This window comes from Loxodonta africana, chromosome 3, assembly GCF_030014295.1.
Source record: "Loxodonta africana isolate mLoxAfr1 chromosome 3, mLoxAfr1.hap2, whole genome shotgun sequence".
Lineage (NCBI taxonomy): Eukaryota > Metazoa > Chordata > Mammalia > Proboscidea > Elephantidae > Loxodonta > Loxodonta africana.
Genome location: NC_087344.1, coordinates 202576019 through 202596095, shown reverse-complemented (window position 1 = coordinate 202596095; position 20077 = coordinate 202576019). Strand labels below are relative to the sequence as shown.

General features: G+C 42.2%; 1 protein-coding gene across 1 annotated transcript in view; it reads left to right on the top strand.

The window, feature by feature from the left end:
* The window catches only part of ALDH9A1 (aldehyde dehydrogenase 9 family member A1), a 52019-nt gene extending 37706 nt beyond the window's left edge, over positions 1–14313 (top strand). The window contains exons 6-11 of the mRNA XM_064282889.1: positions 691–831; positions 5956–6144; positions 6374–6461; positions 9203–9344; positions 11717–11829; positions 13628–14313. Coding sequence (XP_064138959.1) covers positions 691–831; positions 5956–6144; positions 6374–6461; positions 9203–9344; positions 11717–11829; positions 13628–13722 — 768 coding nt within the window. The 3' untranslated portion in view covers positions 13723–14313. The remainder of the gene's footprint in view (positions 1–690; positions 832–5955; positions 6145–6373; positions 6462–9202; positions 9345–11716; positions 11830–13627) is intronic.
* The last annotated feature ends 5764 nt before the right edge of the window (positions 14314–20077 follow it).

Here is a 20077-nt window from a genome sequence, read left to right as displayed (position 1 = left end):
GGGTGAAGGGAGGACATTTGGGGTGTTGAGGACAGTCAATTTGTGTTAGGCCAAATAGGGGTGGAAGTCATCATTTCCTGCCTATGTATTTGAGAGGGCAAAGGGCCTGTGTTGTTTGGTGACTTAACTCATATATAGCAGCCTTTTCAGGAGGAAAGGTATTTTCTCAGTTTGTTTGAGATTCATTATTTTGACCTTAATTTGTACTCTGAGCTCCATCAGCCTTAAACACAGTAACAGTAATATAAAAGAGTTCCTGCCTGTGATTAAAAAGAAACCCATTGCCATCGAGTGGATTCTGACTCATAGTGACCCTATGGGACAGAGTAGAACTGCCCCATAGAGTTTCCAAAGAGCGCCTGGTGGATTCGAACTGCTGACCTTTTGGTTAGCACCTGTAGTTCTTAATCACTGCACCACCAGGGTTTCACTGCCTATGATAGTCACGTGAATAGACAGCATTTTTAAAATGAACTCCTTTTTCAGAATGTCGAGTACAGTTCTGTGGACTTTTTCAGCTTCGTGGAAAAGGGCATTTAAATGGATGAAGAGTAAAGCATATTGACAAGAATGAGGCTTCAGGCAGTACACAGTTGAAGATGAATTTGTAGGTTCAGAGTCTAGTTCAAATAACATGAAGTCTAATTTGTATTAAACTTCTTCTGAATTCTTTTGTTCTTGTTATGTAAGATCATGGAGATGTCAGCTAAAGGAATCAAACCTGTTACCTTGGAACTTGGAGGCAAATCTCCACTCATCATCTTCTCAGATTGTGTCATGGAGAATGCCGTGAAGGGGGCACTAATGGCCAACTTCCTCACACAAGGTGAGGTAGGTATCTGTCTAGGGAAAAGGTTTAAAAGGAATCTCCACCGCTTCCCACCTAATTCAAGGGGGAAAAAAAAAAAAAAAACTAAACCCGTTGCCATCGAGTCAGTTCCTACTTACAGCAACCCCATAGGAAAGAGTAGAACTGCCTCATAGGGTTTCCAAGGAGCTGGTGAATTCGAACTGCCGACCTTTTGGTTAGCAGCTGAACTCCTAACCACCATGCCACCCCGGCTCCTCCCATTTAACAGCATGTTTTAAAGTTGTTGTTTTTTTCTTTTTTAATAATTTCAGACTTATAGAAAAGTTGCACAAATTGTACAAATAATTCCTATGTACATTTGACCCAGATTCCTCAAATGTTAACATTTTCCCAGTGTCTTAGTTATCTAGTGCTGCTATAACAGAAATACCACAAGTGGGTGGCTTTAACAAACAGAAATTTACTTTCTTACAGTTTAGGAGGCTAGAAGATGAATTCAGGGCACCAGCCCTAGGGGAAGGCTTTTTCTCTCTGTTGGCTCTAAGGGAAGGTCCTTGTCTCTTCAGCTTCTATTTCCTGGTTCTTGGAGATCTCCATGTGTCTTGGCATCTACTTACTCCATCTCTGCTAGCTTGCTTGTTTAATCTCTTTTATGTTTCAAAAGAGATTGACTCGAGATGTACCCTACAGCAATCCTGCCTCATTCACATAACAAAGACAATTTATTCCCAAATGGGATTATAACTACAGGCATAGAGGTTAGGATTTACAACACATATTTTTGAGGCACACAATTGAGTCCATGACAACCACACATTTTTTTCATTCTCTGTATTTGTCTCTTCATACACATGCATATTATTAATTTATTTTCTGAACTATTTGAGAGTAAGTTGCAACCATAAGGCCCCTAAGTGCAAAATACTTCAGTATGTGTTTCCTAAAAAATAAGTGTATTCTCTTACATAAGCACGTGCATTAGTAAACTCAATAAATTGACATTGGCATAGTACCATAGTACTATTACTCAGCCTACAGCTCATATTCAGATGTCCTTTTAGCAAAAGAAAACAATTACACATATTCCTCCCCTCCCGCCATCTAGGATCCTCTCCAACTGCTGCATTGTGTTTAGTTGTCTCCTTCGTCTCCTTTGTCCTGGAACAGTTTTCCAATCATTCTTATCTTTCAGGATTGACATTTTTGAAGAGTACAGGCCATTTATTTTGTAAAATATCCCTCATTTTGGGTCTTCCTGAGGTTTCATTTTGATTAAATTCAGGTTATTCATTTTTGGCAAAAAGTACCACAGACGTGGCAGTGTGCCCTTCACAGTGACATATAATGTCTCTCCAGTTTCTTGAGATGTTAACTTTGATCACGGGCTAAGGTGGGACTTCACTGTAAAGTTACTCTTAATTTCATTTGTAGTTAATAAGTATCTTGTAGCAGATATTTTGAGACTATCTTGTTCTTCATCAAACTTTTAGCCCCTAGTTGTAGCATCCATTGATGATTCTTTCTGGAAACGGTTTTTATGATGGTGGTCACCAAATGGTGATTGTCTGTGCTGTCATTCCTTCCACATTTATTAGTTGTCATTCTACTGAAAGAAAGAACTTTCTTCTCCCCTGTATATTATTTTTGAATTGTTTATTTATATTAGCATGGAGCCATGGATTCTTATTTCATTCTGTGGATTATAATTCATTACTATTATTATTTTGATAATAAATAATTGCTCATTTGGCCAGTGGGAGCCCTTCCTGTGACCTTTTGCTATGTCCTGATTCTTCGTTGATCACTTCTTTACTTTCTGGCACAGCAAGATGTTTCAGGCTCATCCTGTTCTTTCCCCGGCCAAGCTCTGGAATGACCCATTTATCCAAGGAGCCCTGGTTCCATTTAGTGGTAAAAGGTATTTAGAAACCAAGATCTGGGTGCCAGGTGTGTTCATTGCTACCGGGGTATCATTGCTTCTGGGTGCTCTCAGAGGCCAGAGCTAGGAAATATGTGTGTATGTGTGTACATGTGCACTTATATGCATATCTATCTCTGTATATTCATAACCACAGTTCATACAGATACTTCAATTACTGTCCAGCACTACAGGGTTCGTTTTAATCTTCTCCTTTCCCATATTTGTGAGGAATTGGGCTTTCATTATGTATAATACATTGCTCAGTCCTAGAATACAATTATAGTAGTTTCGGATTTGTGAAAAATAGACCTTCTAACTAGAATTACAAAATATTTTTACATTTTTTTTTTTTATCTTTAGCCTGAGGGATTGTTAAAATATTGTGTTAGGTGGATCAGTCCTCCCTCCCCTTTAATTTGGTTATATTATTTTAAATAACAGGTTCGTTTGTTTCTGTACAAACAATACAGGCTTCATTTGGGATTTATTTCCTCCCATCCTTGCTGATTTTGAAGAGTTAGGTGAAACACTAACATGGTTGTAAATGTCAGAATTTCACAGCAGTGGTTCAGTCAAAGAAGTGTCACTCCGCTCCATCTCTTCTACCCTGTTTCCATCCCCCCCTTTTTTCATCCCATTTCTGTCTACCCTCTGTAGGCAGCCAGCCTAATTTGTTTCTGGTTTTTCCTTCCTTTTTTTATTTCTGCACAAACGAACAAGTACGGGTGTATTTCTCTTTTCCCCTTCTTTCTTACACAAAAGGTAGGTACATTACAGGTAGGTACCCTTTTGAACTTTGCCCTCTGCACTTGATGTATCCTGGAAATCACTCCATTGCACTTCATAGAGATCTCGTTCACTCTCTTTCTACAGATGCATCGTGTGGCTACCTTTGTTAATCCAGCTGCTTTCTCTTGTATGGGCATTTAGGTGGTTTCCAGTAATTTGTGATTATAAGCAATGCTGTACCGAATTACTTTGTGCTTGTGTATTTTTGTATTGCTAGAGATACGTTTTCAGGGTAAATTCCCAGAAGTGGTCAACACATATGTAATTTTATACCAAAAAAACCAAAAACCCATTGCTGTCAAGTCAATTCCGACTCATAGTGACCCTATAAGACAGAGTAGAACTGCCCCACAGGGTCTCTAAGGAGCACTTGGTGGATTTGAACTGCAGACCTTTTGGTTAGCGGCTGTTACCTGATTAGGGTCTCTGTACTGGAGCAGTCGAGCCAATGAAACATACTCCAAGTCAGAAAGTGTGAGAAAGTATATAGAGATGTATATGTTACCGGAGACTCAGCAGCAACACAGGCTGTCTCTATGGAGGCCCAAAGAGCGATTTTTTACATTAGAGCTTATATAGAATTTTACAAGGGTCAGAAATGTCTTTGTAGTTACTTGGGTCAGAAATGTATAGTTACTTGGCCAGAGATACGCACCTGCCAGACATCTTTATTAGGCTAAAGATATACATATCAGATACCTGGGCTCCAATTTTCCTGTGGGGGTTATAAGCCACAGGTGGTCAGACAGAACAAAAGGTTATTTGCATCAGTTTAAAACAAAGAACAAGTCACTAACATTAGGTCAAAACAAAGTTATTAACAGAGGTATGAGAAGGAGGAGACAGGCAGAGGAATGAGAAAAACTTAAAGGTTCACCATGGCATTAGTTACATCAAGCTCTCAGTTGCCCGTTTTGAAATAGGAGAAAACATGCTGGAGAGTATTGGCGTCACACAGCCATAGCACTTAATCACTACGCCAGCAGTGTTTCCAATGTAATTTTATAAGATACTGTCAAATTCTCCTCCAAAAAAGTTGGACCGATTTGTATTCCTGCTGGCACTTCCTTATAGCCTCTCCAAAAGAATGTGATTTCATCATTTTTAACTTTCACTACGTAGATTAGAAATGGTATTTCAATGCAGTTTTAAATTCAGTTCTCTAGTTATGAGTGGAGTTGAACATCTTTTCTGGGTTTAAGGATTAAGGAGTGTGTGTGTGAATTGTCTGTTCATAAATTTGTACATTTTTCTGTTGGACTTTTTTTGGTCTTTTTCCTCCAAATTTTTAGTTTTTTTTTTTTTTTTTTCTTATTCACATATAGTACAGTTCACTCTTTTTGGTGTATTGTACTGTGAGTTTTGATTTTCCTTTAAATATTAAAAGATTAGCCCTTTATCTATGATGTATGTTGCAAATATTTTTTTTTTTCCAGTTTGTCAGTTATCTTGGCTAAAGGTGCTTTTTGCCACGCGAAAGATTTTTATGTAGTCAAATTTATCATTTTTTTTCTTTCATCGTATCTAGATTTTGAGTAATAGTTAGAAAACCTTTTCTATACCTAGAGGAATTCACCTCATGGATTCATATTTTATACTTAAAAACCCAACTCTTAGATAACTAGAATTTATTCTTGCGTCTGGTGTGAGATATGTGTCTTATTTTCTCCTTTCCAGATGACTAACCATTTATTTAGTCCATGTTTGTCCCAGTGGCTTGAGGTAAACTAAATTTCCTTAAGCATTGGGATCTATTTTTGGACTTTCCTTTCTATTCCACTGCTCTGACACCATTTGAACTGTACTTGTGCTCATTTCTGGGAGTCTGAATAGCCATTCAGAGACAAACGTACAGTAGAAACAAACATTGACTGTGGAATGCTGTTTTCCATTAGGTTCAAGTCTACCGTTCTTACTCTACTTTTGTTTCTCAGTCCCCTCCCACTCAGACCTCCGCTCTTAATATATACAGCCAGATTGATCAACTGACAGGGGAAATAGGAGAGGTCCTGTTGGTCACATGGATCTATTATGACCTGAAGAAAATCTAAACAAACAAGATATACGTTTTATCTGAAAGGATAGTTTGTGCTGTGGAGTGCTATGTCCCCCAGTCACTCTGTGGGCCTATTCAGTATGGGACAATTTTTAGGAATAGAAACATCCTTTTAAAAAAGTGTAGTGTTTCTTTTATGTTTAGAGCTATTTAATTTTTTTCCCCCATTTTTCCTCTTAACCCACTGCCACGGAGTCAATTCCAACTCATAGAGACCGCATGTGACAGAGTAGAACTGCCCTGCACGGTTTCCTAGGCTGTAATCTTCATGGGAGCAGATCAACAGGGTTAGCAGTCGACCGCTTAACCAGTGTTCCACCAGGGCTCCTGTTTTTCCTCTTATACACGTATAAATTTATGTCTCTGTCTGTCCTTTAGGTTTGCTGTAATGGCACAAGGGTATTTGTACAAAAGGAAATTCTTGATAAATTTACAGAGGAAGTGGTGAAACAGACCCAAAAGATAAAAATTGGAGATCCCCTTCTGGAAGATACAAGGATGGGTCCCCTCATCAACCGACCACACCTGGAGCGAGTTCTTGGGTTTATTAAACTGGCAGAGGAGCAGGTGAGAGACGATTGTGGGTGGAGTGTGTCACTCTTCAGTTACTTGGCTGTTTTCACGTTTCATATATTAATATCCATTTGGCTTTTAGTATCCTGAGAAGTGTTCTGCTTTGTACTTGCAAAGAAGTGACTAAATATGCATTTGTTTAGGATACACTTAACATTTCAGGAATGCGTATTGGGGGTGTATGTTTAACATAAAATACACATTATTTTATCTTTTTTGATAGGGCGCGAAAGTGTTATGTGGTGGAAACCTATACGAACCTGAAGACCCCAAATTAAAGGGTGGATATTACATGAGACCTTGTGTATTAGGTATGTCCTCTTCTTGTTTGCTTTGAAATTGTCTAAATTAAATAGTGAATGGATACAAAAGAATATCTGTAAAATATTTGTGGGGTGTCCCACGCAGTGTCCCTACCAGCCTGGTTTAAGAAGTAGAAGTACTCTGTTACCTTTGAAGATGCCCGTGCCCCTCTGCTAGGTGGCCACGTCTGTTAGTTTGCCTGGAGCTTTTTGGCTGTACACCTGTTGCTCTGGAAGCTAGGAGCTCAAAATATTGAAAATGGATTTTTATAAAAGAGTAATGAATTCCATTTCTCAAGAAAGTTGAGGAAGAATGTGTATTTCCTGTGCATTATAGGTCCATAAATGTAATAAAACCAAATTGCCAGATAGTATATTAATATTTAAAAATATATATATATATAAAACTTCATAATTTTTAGCACCTCCTTTCAATCTTAAAAATCTCCCGCTTTGAACAATAAAGTATACAGCCATCCTGCCCTATCCAAACTCATCCATCTCATTCCTGCATCTGAGGTGACCACTAGTCAAATGTTCTTAATTACCTTCATACTTTTTCTGTCATTTTACAGTGTATGTTAGTAATCCCTATAAAAATAGTTAGTTTTGCAGGCTTAAAAACAAACTATATATAGATTGAATCATGCCGTATAATTCCTTATACCTTGTCTTGAAGATGGGGTGAACTGGTTTTTGTCCCTAAGGTTGATGGTGATGCCAGTGTTCAGTACTTGATATTTGATGCAGTTTAATCCTTAACCCTTGCTAAAGAAAGAGCCACTCATGTTTAAAAGCTGCAAACCTAAGGTCCATACCATTGATTAGCTTGCACTTATTCAGTGAATAATACATATGAAAAGCTTACAATTATTAACTGAAATAAATAGGTTACACCACAGTGTATGTTTTTATACATAATCTATCGAAAACCAAATATATGCATAGCAAAAAAGGGAATGGAATGTATATTATTATACTGATAGTGGTTTTCTCTGGGTGCTGGGATTAAAGGAGATTTTTATTATTCTTTGTGCATTTCTGAATGTTAAAGATCTTCTAGAGAGAACATTTATTTTACAAGTAGGAAAGAAAAGTTATTTTATAAAAAGCTATGAACCTAGGCAAGTAACAAGGCGCTAACGACCCTAACTTTATTCTAGCGATTCTCAAAGGCTGCTTTGTGGCCCATTGCCTCAAAATCACTTGGAAAACTTATTAAAAAAGGTCAATTCCTGGTTACTGCCCTAGACCCCAGAAGGGAACCCTCAGGGGTGAGGCCTAGAGAGCTGCAGTTAATGAGCCCCCAGTTCATTTCGGTGTACATTAAAGTTTGGGGATGACTCCAGAGTCTGAATCCTTAAGTTGCTGAGGTAAGATGAGGGCACTGATGTATAGTGGGTGTGGCGTTTCAGTCAGGAGCCTTCCTTCTCTTATCTCTCAGTTGCCACCATATACCCTCCTCTCTCCAACATACAACTCACAGCACATGTTATCAGCCTACGTAAGATAAGAATGTTTTCTGGAACTATTAGGTAACGAATTGTTTTGAGTAATTAAATATTCTGGTTAATGGTTTCCCTAAAAATTGTATGTGGATTAGTGCTTTTCAAAGAACTAGAATATAATAAACTGCCCTTAAACATAAATGCTTACTTTGCCTTTGAAGATGGTTTAGGCGCCCCTAAAGTGCACTGTAACTCGTAGGTGACCAGTGTGCTAGTCTGACTTCGTGCACACACACTCTGCTCCACCTCCTGAGAGACTGTAGAATCCTCATCTTTGTAGACATGTGCATCGTTGGTTTTTGGACACTTTGGCTGCTGGCGTGTCTAGCAGGGTTCTCCAGTTGTTTCTGCCCCACACTGCTTATGTATATAACAGACCCTCACAGCTAGCATTTCTCACTACGTGCTGTGGTTGCCAGCATTGAAACAGGACGTCCTTCAAGTACCGTGCAGATAAATGCACCCCTCCCTTTGAGAATCACTGCGGGGCAGTGTTGGACATCTAAATATATGAGTGTCTTTATGATGCATGTTTAAAAATAGTAAGTGTGAATCGAATCATTTTAGGGAATTAGCCGTGTATAAAGTGAACATCCCCCTCATTTATTTCTAAGTTTATGTTTTCATATTGGATTTTCTTCTTTTATAAAGTTTCTAATTTTAATCATACCACAGAGTCATTAAGAAAATTTGGAAAATGTATGAGAAAATACAAAGAAAACGTATTAGTTATATATAACATTTTAACAGAAAATTGGGTTGATATTGTGTACAGTTTGTGTCTTTTTCAGTGAACATTTTGTCATGAGCATTTACTCATCGAGTGTTCTTATAGAAATATATTTAGAAGCTTCGTCAAAGTTCGTCGTTAGGATGAGTACAGTTCCTATGGTCATGTTCTCTGTCTTGGATGTTTGGTTTGTTGCTTCCAGTTTTCAGCATTATAAGTAATATGATGAATATCCTCGTACATAATTCTTTGTTCGTCTCATTAGCTGTTTCCTTACAATAAATTTAAAAAAGTAGATTTAGAATTACAGAATCAAAGGGCACGACTCTAGTCCATATTGTTAAATTGTCAGGCAGAAAGGGTGTTCCAATTTATACTCAAGCCAACGTCATACTGAGTTTTGTCAGCTGTGTGTATTCACTGTTCACTGGGAACAATAAGAAGACACATTTTCAAGGGCCTGGAATAATAATCCCTTCACTGAAATTTGGTTTTATTATAATGTTTTGCAGGTAATTGCAGAGATGACATGACATGTGTGAAGGAAGAGATCTTCGGGCCGGTTATGTCCATTTTATCGTTTGACACTGAAGCTGAGGTTCTGCAGAGAGCCAATGATACCACTTTTGGACTTGCTGCTGGCGTCTTCACCAGGTGTGTGGGAAAGGGCACCCAAAGCAGATTTGGAGGAGTGGGACCGCAGGATCTGCTGAGATACCTAACTGATCTTACTGCCTTCCTGGAATTCGTATTAGCCGACAGCATTTCCTGTTTGCTCAGGTTAAATCAAGGTACCAAGCAGCATGTTGTAGTTTGTCCTGAATGGTCAGAGAACCTTGCTCTAGTGATTTTAAATTGAGCTATGAACTCTGTTAATGAAAATTCTTTTCATCATTTCACTGAATAAACATTTAACATTCTGATCTGTGTAAAGCATTGGGTTAGGTGCCTGCTGAAAACTTACATGCCAAGGAATTTAGAGCCCTGAAAGCATATAAATACTGGTCTTCAGAAATATGATTTTTAGTGACTTCATCATTTAATTGTTTCTAATTGGAATGCTCACGGAGGCATTTTTTCTATTGTTGAGTGTGTAGGGTATTGTTTCCAATTTTAACTATTGTAAGTAATGTGATTAATATCTTAGTACCTAATTGGAACCACTATAATAAAACTAAATGATTGGTAACAAAATTTCTTTGAAACGCAGCTTACCTGGTCACATGCAAACTTAGGTTAGTCTTTGGTAGGAGCAGGCAGTGTTCTAAGGCTACCTTACCCTGGGGATTATGCCATTTCTTTGATGATAAGCAGGTTAAATTTTTCTGTAGATGGTGGTCAGGAACCCGGGAAGGAAGGCCCAGATCTCCCTTAAGGGCCTGATGCAGTAGCTTTCTTTGAGCTCTGAGCAAAAGCTTGAGGAGCTGCTTTTTTGACTTGGGGATTGAGTGGTGTCTTAGGCATCTAGGGCCGCTGTAACAGAAATACCCCTCACAGTAAGGTAGGCTAAAAGGCCAAATTCAAGCTCTCTGTCGGCATTGGGGGAAGGTCTTTGTCCTCAATCTTCCCCTGATCGAGGAGCTTCTCAGGCGCAGGGTCTCCGTGGCCAAAGGACGCTCTCTGCTCCTGGTGCTGCTTTTTTGGTAGTATGAGGTCCCCACCTCCCTGCTTGCTTCCCTTTTTATCTCTTGAGAGGTGCAGGCCACACCCCAGGGAAACTTCCTTTACACTGGATCAGGGATGTGACCTGGGTAAGTAAGGGTGGTGTTACAATCCCACTCTAATACTTTAAACATAAAATTACAGTCACAAAATGGAGGACAACCACACAATGCTGGAAATCATGGCCTAACAAAGTTGACACATATTTTGGGGCGGCGGGGCGGGGGGGGCGGCGCATACTTCAATCCATGACAAGTGGGTTAAGTCTCTGCTCTTGCTTTGCTTTGCCGTCCCAGTACCACGTCCAGTGTCAAAGGAGGGCAACTCAAATCTGCTGCACCATTTTTTTCTTAACAGCTTTATTGGGATAATTCACATACTACACAATTCACCCATTAAAAGTGTACCATTCAGTGTTTTTTAGTATATTCACAGAGTTGTGCAACTACTGCCATAATCTAGTTTTAGAACATTTTCATCACTCTGAGAGACCCTGTGCCCGGTAGCAGTCACTCCCCATTCTGCCCTCCCCCACACCCCTGGCAGCACTAATCTACTTTCTGTTTCTATGGATTCGACTCTTCTAAATACTTACATAAATACAGTCGTACAATGTGTGGTCATTGCTCAGCTGCTAACCGCAAGGTCAGCGATTCAAACCCACCAGCGGCTCCATGGGAGAAAGATGTGGCAGTCTGCTTTTGTGAAGATTTATAGTCTTGGAAGCCCCATGGGGGCAGCCCTACTCTGTCCTATAGAGTCACTATGAGTTGGAATCCATGGAAATGGGTTGACTGGGCGTGAAGCGGTGTTGCATTGTGGTTTGTGGTTTTGATTTACACGTCCATGGGGTATCGTCTCACCTTCTTGATGGTCTGGTTTGCAGCATAAAAGTTTTTAATTTAGAGAAAATCCAATTATTCTGTTTTTCTTTTGTCTGTTGGGCTTTTGGTGTTATATCTAAGAAGGTACTGCCTGACCCAAGGCCATGCAGATTTACTGTCTTCTCTGAAGGGTTTTATAATTTTAGCTCTATGATCCACTTGAGTGATTTTTGTGTGTGGTCCAACATTGTTCTTATTTGCATGTGGATACCAGCACCATTTGTTGAAAAGACTGTGCCTTCCCCATTGAATTGTTTTGGCATCCTTGTTGATGCTTCTTATTTTACAGGTGTCTTTTGGATGAGACTGTAAAACCCAAATCCACTATTTTGCCTGGATGATAAAAGATTTTAAAACGCATTTTGAAGGAGCAAGAATTTGGCAGGATTTTGGAACCCTTGAGATTGGCAGTCCAGCTTCTCCTGTGACAGTCATAGTGTAAGAACTGTGAATGACCCACACTTCCTTTTCCCTGCTCAGGGACATCCAGCGGGCTCATCGCGTGGTGGCTGAGCTTCAGGCCGGGATGTGCTTCATCAACAACTATAACGTCAGCCCGGTGGAGCTGCCCTTCGGTGGATATAAGAAGTCAGGTGAGCTCTGGGGAATCTCGGTAGTGGGAAAGCAAACCCAGGTCTCTAGGGATCCTGGTCATAGTTCAGCCAGCCTAGACCAGCGTTCCCAAACCTGTCTGTCCATCACAGTGACCTGGGGACATACATAAGAGTCTTGGTCATTCCCAGACCCACCATATCAGTTTCTGGAAATGAAAGCCAAGCATCTTTTTTTTCCTCCCAAAATCCTCCAAAGGCCTTGATGGCATGTCAGCTGCTGACATACATCTCAGAAAAGCTTATCTTGGTAGAGTTACTGTTGTCTTCGCGGTCTGTGATCCCTGTAAGCATAAAACCCCTGCTGTACAAGGTGCAGCGTAATCTGCTGTGAGTGTTCAGATTCAGCTCAGGGAAGTATCTCTAAAGTGCTATCTCAGAAAGCTTGTTTTGTTTTCTCTATTTTGCTGAATTAATACAAGTCCCCTAATCTAACATGTTACATCAGTTGTCACTCTCATTACACTTGATGGCATATGGGCAGGTTTTCTCTAAGCCACTGCACATTCATCTCCTTTATCGATCATCAGTTGGACGTGTTACTCTAACTTAGCAGATTTACCAGTTGGTGTGGCAGGAGCAGGCTTGAGACATCAGAAATACAGCCGTTACCTCAGAGTTGCCTGTGTTACATACTCATTCCCCATGCTCTTCTTTATTTAGACTGCAAATTGGTTTGGACTTCTTGGATGCACCGTTGTAAGAGCGTCACCTCCTAGTCTTTTTGGCACGTATTTGTACCCGTTGCGGTGCTGACAAACATATAAGCCCCGGTGAATACCAGTGGGGTTATGGATGTTCATTTGACAGGATTAATTTGGTAATGTCCCTAATCATACTCCACTAAATGTCCTTGTTCCTGTGAGGTACTGAGAGGTGCTGTACACACAGACAGAAATGCATGGTGGGAACCAGGGCACCATTTCATTAGTGTATAACCCTTAGTGCAGGGAAAAATTGATTTGGAATAAGCTTAGGTTCAAGGCCTTAGTGGGACCTCCTAGGCCAGCTGCCTTTTCCCCACATCTAAACCTTCAAACCAGTGTGTACAGACTTGCTTACAGGGGGTGAAAGAAAGGATAAAAGCCCCCAGATCTGCAGAGCAGCACCTGGCCTGATGTGCCCAAGCAGCCTGCAGCTCAGAGGTCTTGTGAAGAATAAGAGACAGCGCAAGGCTGTGCAGGACCTTTGTGCGTCTTACCTTTTGAATGCCCCCCTCCCCGCACACACACCAGAGATGTACATTTTGGGGGCCTGGATCTTGCTGTTAGGACGCAGAGCCTGCCTAAGTCTGAGGCAGGGTGCACAAGAGAGGCCGAGCATACGGTTGTCTCATCCACTAGTGTCTGGCCGTATCTTGAGCTCTGAGTCATGACAGGGACATAAAGAGCCCACTCCTCACGTGTGGGGGGATGTAAATAGTAGGTAATACCTAAACCCATCAGGTAGAGTTGAGTTTTAAGTTTGCACCAGCTTTTACTTGTTGTAGAGACTGCTGTAATGTTTGATAAGTCTGAACATTTTTCAGGCCTGAAATCAGTATAAGGGATACTTGAAGATTCATATTGATATGTAATGAGACCTGTGTATTTTTTTTATCCCTGTCTTTATCCCCAAAGGCCACTGAGTCATTCTTCCCAGGCCCAGCTCCACAGTTAACCAGAATCTTAGGTTCTGTGTTTTTCCCAGCCCTGATGAGCAGTGCCTGTCCTTGAAGATCATTGTGACTTCCCAGACTGCTGCAGAGGGGCCTCGTACTGACTCCTTCTCTTCCTTTCAGGATTTGGCAGAGAAAATGGTCGTGTGACCATTGAATATTACTCACAGCTGAAGACTGTGTGCGTGGAGATGGGCGATGTGGAGTCAGCTTTCTGAACGGCAGTGGGATCCTGACCACGCCGCCACGTGTGGAATGCCAAGAACCTCTGCTTTTGACAGGCAGTACCACTGAATACCGCTCTCAATCCAGAATTTTCATCATTCAGGACAGGAGAATGGTTTCGGGCTTGGGGTTACTCTTTCTCTTTCAGCCATCTTCCTAATTGAAAAATGTGTCTAAGTGCTTTTTAGGTAATAATCAGGAAAATTGTGATTTTCCTCAAAGTCCTTCTGAAAAGGCCTAGGATTATTCTTCCCCGGATCTGACCCACCAACAGTATTAATTCTCTAGCTCATTTTAAAGAAAGCATTCTTTTGTAAGCTCCTGGTGGAATCTGTAGAGATGATTTCTGCTCACTGAGAAAGCTCACAGTCGGGATAGAGAGGTGACTAGATGATGGCTGGGTGCAGCCTGTGTGATGCTCATTTGCTGTGTTAAAGCCTTCTTTCTGTTTGTGTTCAGGGCTGGGGTAGAGGAAATCTGCTTCCATTCTTCAACTACAGCTTGCTGTCTTACGACCGCAGTTACATTTTTTGTATGCTTATGTAACACTGCAATGAAAATAAATCACACTGTTAATTCTTTTAGTTTTCTTTTGATGAATACTGTAGACAGACTCTTTGTTGTCTTTGCTTCCTTGGGGTGGGCAGTCAGCAAATGGGAACATGGGGAGAGTGAATCACGCATCCTAAGGTTATAGAGGGGCAGAGGGCAGGGCTGAGATGAGGAGTATGAGGCGGAGGGGCCTGCGTTTCTTTGCAGCAGGGGCAGAAGGCAGGTTTCAGTTGCTGTGATGTAAGCGGTCAGGCTCCTGAGCCCCCACAGGCCGGTCCGTGGTACATGTCCTTCCGAGCCCTCAGGCCACTGTGCCTTTCCAGCTGGTTGCAGTGCCGCCTCACCCCAACCGCTCCTCTCCCTCTCAGGGTATTAGTTGATGTATAACAGCTGATCTAGTGTAAGTCAGCGGTAGGGGATGATTGTTATTAGTGCCTGTAGGTGGTTATGTGGGAAACCCTGGTGGTGTGGTGGTTAAGTGCTATGGCTGCTAACCAAAAGGTCAGCAGTTCGAATCCGCCATGTGCTCTTTGGAAACTGTATGGGGCAGTTCTACTACTGTCCTGTACGGTCGCTATGAGTCAGAATTGACTTGACGGCACTGGGTTTGGTTTTTTCTTTTGGTATGCGATTATGCATGGTAACAGGCTAATACTTTGGTTTTAGCGTATGAGAAAACTGTTTCTCCTGGCCTTTCTTGGTGTTTATTTGCACAAGGGGCACATATGTGATACTAAGGAGGCCAACAGAATTCCCTCACACTGTGTCTCAGGTGGTCCTTATGTGACTTCAACAGAGGAGAGCCTGGGAGAAGACAGGTTTCTGGCCGTCCCTCTACAGAGCAGACAGGGAACAGGAACCAGCATTGGAGCGCGCGGCGTGTCTACTGCTACATGCCCTCTCATTTAGAGCATAGGCAGCAGAAGGAAGGGACTGCATTTCTGCCTTTCAGATGAAGAAGCGAGAAGCAGAGATTTAGAGAGGTCTTGGTCTTCAAGTTAGTAAGTTGAGCAGGATTCAGGCCCAGGCGTGTGGGACTTCAGAACCTGTGTCTTTTCCTGCCTCTCCTTGTTCTGGCCCCTAACCCAGTGTGGCCCATAGTGTGTGTTTCACAGACTTGCCAGACCAGAGAAACTTTTTTGTTTGTTAATGAAGTGTCTTATGAGAGTAGTGATATCTACAAAACACACTTTGGGAAACAGTGACTTAACTCAAAGGTCAGACCTTCCTCTGATTTGGAAGAAGTTGTACTATCTAGCTAAACTCTCCTGAGATCTTTTTTTCCCATTATTTTGATTTACTTTTGGGAATTAAGCACAAAGTGCCCTTGTCCCCGCCTCCCCCATGTGGCCTTACCTCCCAGAGGTCACTACTGGTGACACTGGGGTGCACGGTTCCCAGGATTCCCCTGAGTTTCCTGGAGCCTGATGAGGCCGCATATAAACCAGCAGTTGGGCTTCTGGGGCTGAGGAAGAAGGGTAAACCTGGCTTCAGAAACGGGATGGGAACTAAAGCACCTCCATTTTCTGATGTCAGGATCTAGTGCACATCCTTTCACGTGCATTTCAAGATGTCTTTGACTGACACATTCCTGGGTCAGTGTATTGAAAGATTTTCTTTATTTTTACTCTTGTATTAAGGCAAGAAAGAAGAATCAGTGCACTCTCATTTTGGCTCACTCCTTTGTAATAGCTGTTAGCCCTGATCTCCGACTTAGCCCTGATCTCTGACTTAGATTTTTAGTGACCCCATACAGAAGCATTCCCTAATTGGGGCAGATCTTGCACTAAAAAAAGATGCCGCCAGGGCCTTTATTTCTTCTCTGCTGCTGCTTTATTTCTTGCCACAAAGATACTGTTGCCACCTGAGGATCCCTGGTAAGGTGAGAATCTGGGAGAATGGAAGGTCAAGTTTACTGAGACCATCCATCCAACTTTCATAGGAATGAGAGGATCCCGAGTCCCTCCACATTTTACAGCATCACAGTTCCCACCGAAACTCACAGCTCCTCTGAAATGCAGTGGTCTGAATTTGGTTTTCCTCTGCTGTAAAAGTGAATCCTTATCAGCAGTGGAAAAGTGAGATAGACAGCTCCACAATAATAGTAGGAGACTTCAACACACCACTTTCAGTGAAGGACAGGACATCCAGAAAGAAGCTCAATAAAGACACGGAAGGTCTAAATGCCACAATAAAACAACTTGACCTCGTAGACATATACAGAACACTCCACCCAACAGCAACCAAGTATACTTTCTTTTCTAGTGCACATGGAACATTCTCTAGAATAGACCACATATTAGGTCATAAAGCAAGCCTTAGCAGAATCCAAAACGTTGAAATATTACAAAGCATCTTCTCAGAGTATAAGGCCATAAAAGTGGAAATCAGTAACAGGAAAAGCAGGGAAAAGAAATCAAACACTTGGAAACTGAACAATACGCTGCTCAAAAAAGACTGGATTATAGAAGACATTAAGGATGGAATAAAGAAATTCATAGAATCCAATGAGAATGAAAACACTTCCTATCAGAACCTTGGGGACACAGCGAAAGCGGTGCTCAGAGGTCACTTTATATCAATAAATGCACACATACAAAAAGAAGAAAGGGCCAAAAGTGAACCCTTGGTTTTTCTTATACCTAAAGACCCATCTTTGTCTTTTCAGGGTTTGAGGGGGAAAACGTCACAAAGGGGATAAAGGAGAAGACCTAGCAGTTAAAGTTTCTCACTGTTGCTGTGAAAGCTATCAAAAAATCAGCAGTGAGTGACCTTTTTAACATAAGCTTACATCATGCTTTAAACCCTAACTCCGACTTTTAATAAGCAGGTAGAATAAAACCTAAAGTCCTCACACGGCCATTGGCGTTCTCGGATTCCATCTTGTACCACTCTCCTGGTTCATTACTCTTCCAGCTTGCTCTTGCCTCGGGGACCTTAGCACTTTGTCCCTCTTCCTCTCAGAGCATGTTCCCCCCATCTTCACCTCATAGGCTCCTTAAAGCCAAAAGGTAAAAATTGACCTCCTTAAAGCAAAAGTGTGGAGTCCCTGGGTGGAGCAAATGGTTAAGCACTTGACTACTAACCGAAAGGTTAGCGGTTCCAACCCACCCAGAGGCACCCAGGCAGGCTTAGCGATCTGCTTCCTAAAGGTCACAGCCCTGAAAACCCTACGGAGCGCAATTCTAGTCTGCACGATTGGGGTCACCGTAAGTCAGAACTGACTCGACAGCAGTTTACAAGACACCTCACCCTGCTACCCTGTTTTCTTTACTTCAGAGCATGCATGTATATCTGAGGTTGTTTCCGTGCTTGTCTTCCCACCTAGAATGTAAACGCTAAAGGCGGTAACTGTCGAGTCACCGGGCTCATAGTAAGTATGCAACGTTTGAATAAATGAAGGGGTTACAAGGGCAAAGTGGCCCAGGCGCCAACAGCTTCCGCTTGTGAGCATCTCAGGCCTCGCCGCAGACCAGTGAATCAGAGTCTACGTCTTAACTAGACCCCCGGGCAGTTCACCTGCGCGGTAGTTTATCAAGCACTGCTTTAGAGCAGTGATCCTCCAGTCTGGCTGCGCATCAGAGTTACAGGCAATCCCCGGTTCCCAACATCTGACTGAGGACTTGTACTTGCCCTTTAATGTTATGTAACTTTGCCCTCACTTTGACAGGATTGAACCAACCCCTGCTCACAACAGATTCCTCATCACACCTTCACTTGCACACACAGCTTTTAAATCATTGAAAAGGCTTCACGCTGAATACGAACTGTATGCACCTGTTCCGACTTAGCGAAAATTCGACTTTAAGACACAGGAGCGGATCTCGTTAGTAACACGGGGACTGCCTGTACTCGGCTTTAAAAATACTGAGATTTTAATTCCTTTGTGGCCTGGCCTAGTTATCTGTAGTCTTAAAGGTTCCCCAGGTGAGTTTAATGGGCAGCCAAGGTTGAGAACCACTGCTTTAGAGCTTTCCTATCCAAACACAGTAGCCACTAGCCATGCATGGCTGTTTAAACTTAAACAGGAAATTCAGCTCCTTAGTCACCTGACCTACATTCCAGGTACTTAATAGCTCCACATGGGCAGTGGTTACTGTACTGAACAGTGAGGACAGAGCACTTCTATTGTGGGAGAAAGTTCTGCTGGACAGTGCTGCTTAAGGGGTAAGGAACTGAGGCTGCTCGGTGTTCAGTAGAGCTAAGAGAGAATCTTTGGAGGCAAGTGCTATTTGGGATAAAAAGGCAAGCAGGGCCAGCTCTGAGTTCCTTAGAGCAAAGAAGGTAGCCTGGTTGCTGACTTTTGATCAAGTAGTGCTTCTGAAGTGACACACCAGCAGGTGAGCCCAGTGCTTCCTGCCGCACCTCGTGCTGGAACCTGAGCCCAGCCTTTGCCATGGCCGCGGAAGCACCGAGCTAGGCACTGCACGTGCAGTATCTCATTTGGTCCTCAGGAACTTTGTAAGTGTCGTCATTATCCCCAGTTTACAGCTGGGTTAATAAACTTGCCCAAGGGCCCACAGCTACCTGCAGGCGGGGACTCTTAAGGTATAGTGTTGATAAACCTGTAACAAAATTGAGAATGTGTTTCCCTGTGGAAATCGACTGACTCTTTGAAATGCCCTTGAGTTAGCAGTTCAGGCTGGCAGTACTTGTGCCAATGCTTTCTCCGCTAGATGGGCGTTAACAGAGACCCTGACTTGTCAGACAGGCTTATTCTCTATAGCAGCGGCTTACAGGCTGCACTCTGCCAAGCTCTAGGGTTCCCTGGAGGAGCTGTAATTGGGGGAACCAGGAAATTGAAAAGGCAGAATTCTGGGTCCCTGCTTCAACCACAGAGCCTTTTATGTATTGGAGTTCCTTATAAGACTTCATTTGAGCCCATTCTGTAAAAACAAAATGACAAAGACGGATCATATTACTTTGAAAAGTATATCCCGTTAAGACAAAACAAAAGTGAACAACCAACTCTGTCTCCAGGTCTTCCCCGACCTGCTTGCCTGGTGCCTGTCATCTATGCACTGAGAAAGGAAGCCCCAGCGAGCTCTCCAGTCCCTTTACGTGCATTGCTTATATGCTGAAAACCCAACCAAAACCCCACTACAAAACAGAAATAAAACTAGCTGATTACAAATTTTTCTTACATTATTTTTCTCAAGTCAGGACCAAAGCAAACAAAAAAAACCCCACAAAACTACTACCCATTATTAACATCATTTTATAAAAGGATATCTTAATGTAAAAAGGAAAAGGCCGAGCTTTATGAAAAAGTCCTTATTTTTCGGAGTTTGCTCGACACCAGTCAGCCTGCTCGTAGACGCACACTGGCGTGTGTACCAATCTCGGCTGACTCTTATCAGATGCTGAGAGCCCCAGGTGGTCATCTGGCCAGGGCCCCCCTCGTCAGTGGTGGAGCGCGGTCTGTAAATGCCTCATCTCCCTTAAGCGGCAGAGGTACAGTGGGAAGAGCCTGGATGTTACAGTCAGACTCGGGGTCAAGTCCTGTCTCTAATCCTTACAGGCCTCCGAGCACTTCACATGTGGCCACCGAGAGAGTGAAGAACTGATTTGTTTTATTTAAATTTCATTAATTTAAAATTAAATAGCCACACGTAGCTAATGGCTACTGGACCACCTAGGTCTAGACACTGTACTTGTTAATATAGTTATGGCCACACCAGTGTTTGGAGCAGCTATCTCATATGCCAACTTGCATTGTTCTCCAAGTCCAAGTCTCTCATGTTTGTTACCTATACAGTCAGGTCCTGTGTCCGAATACAGAAGTTACACCTTCAT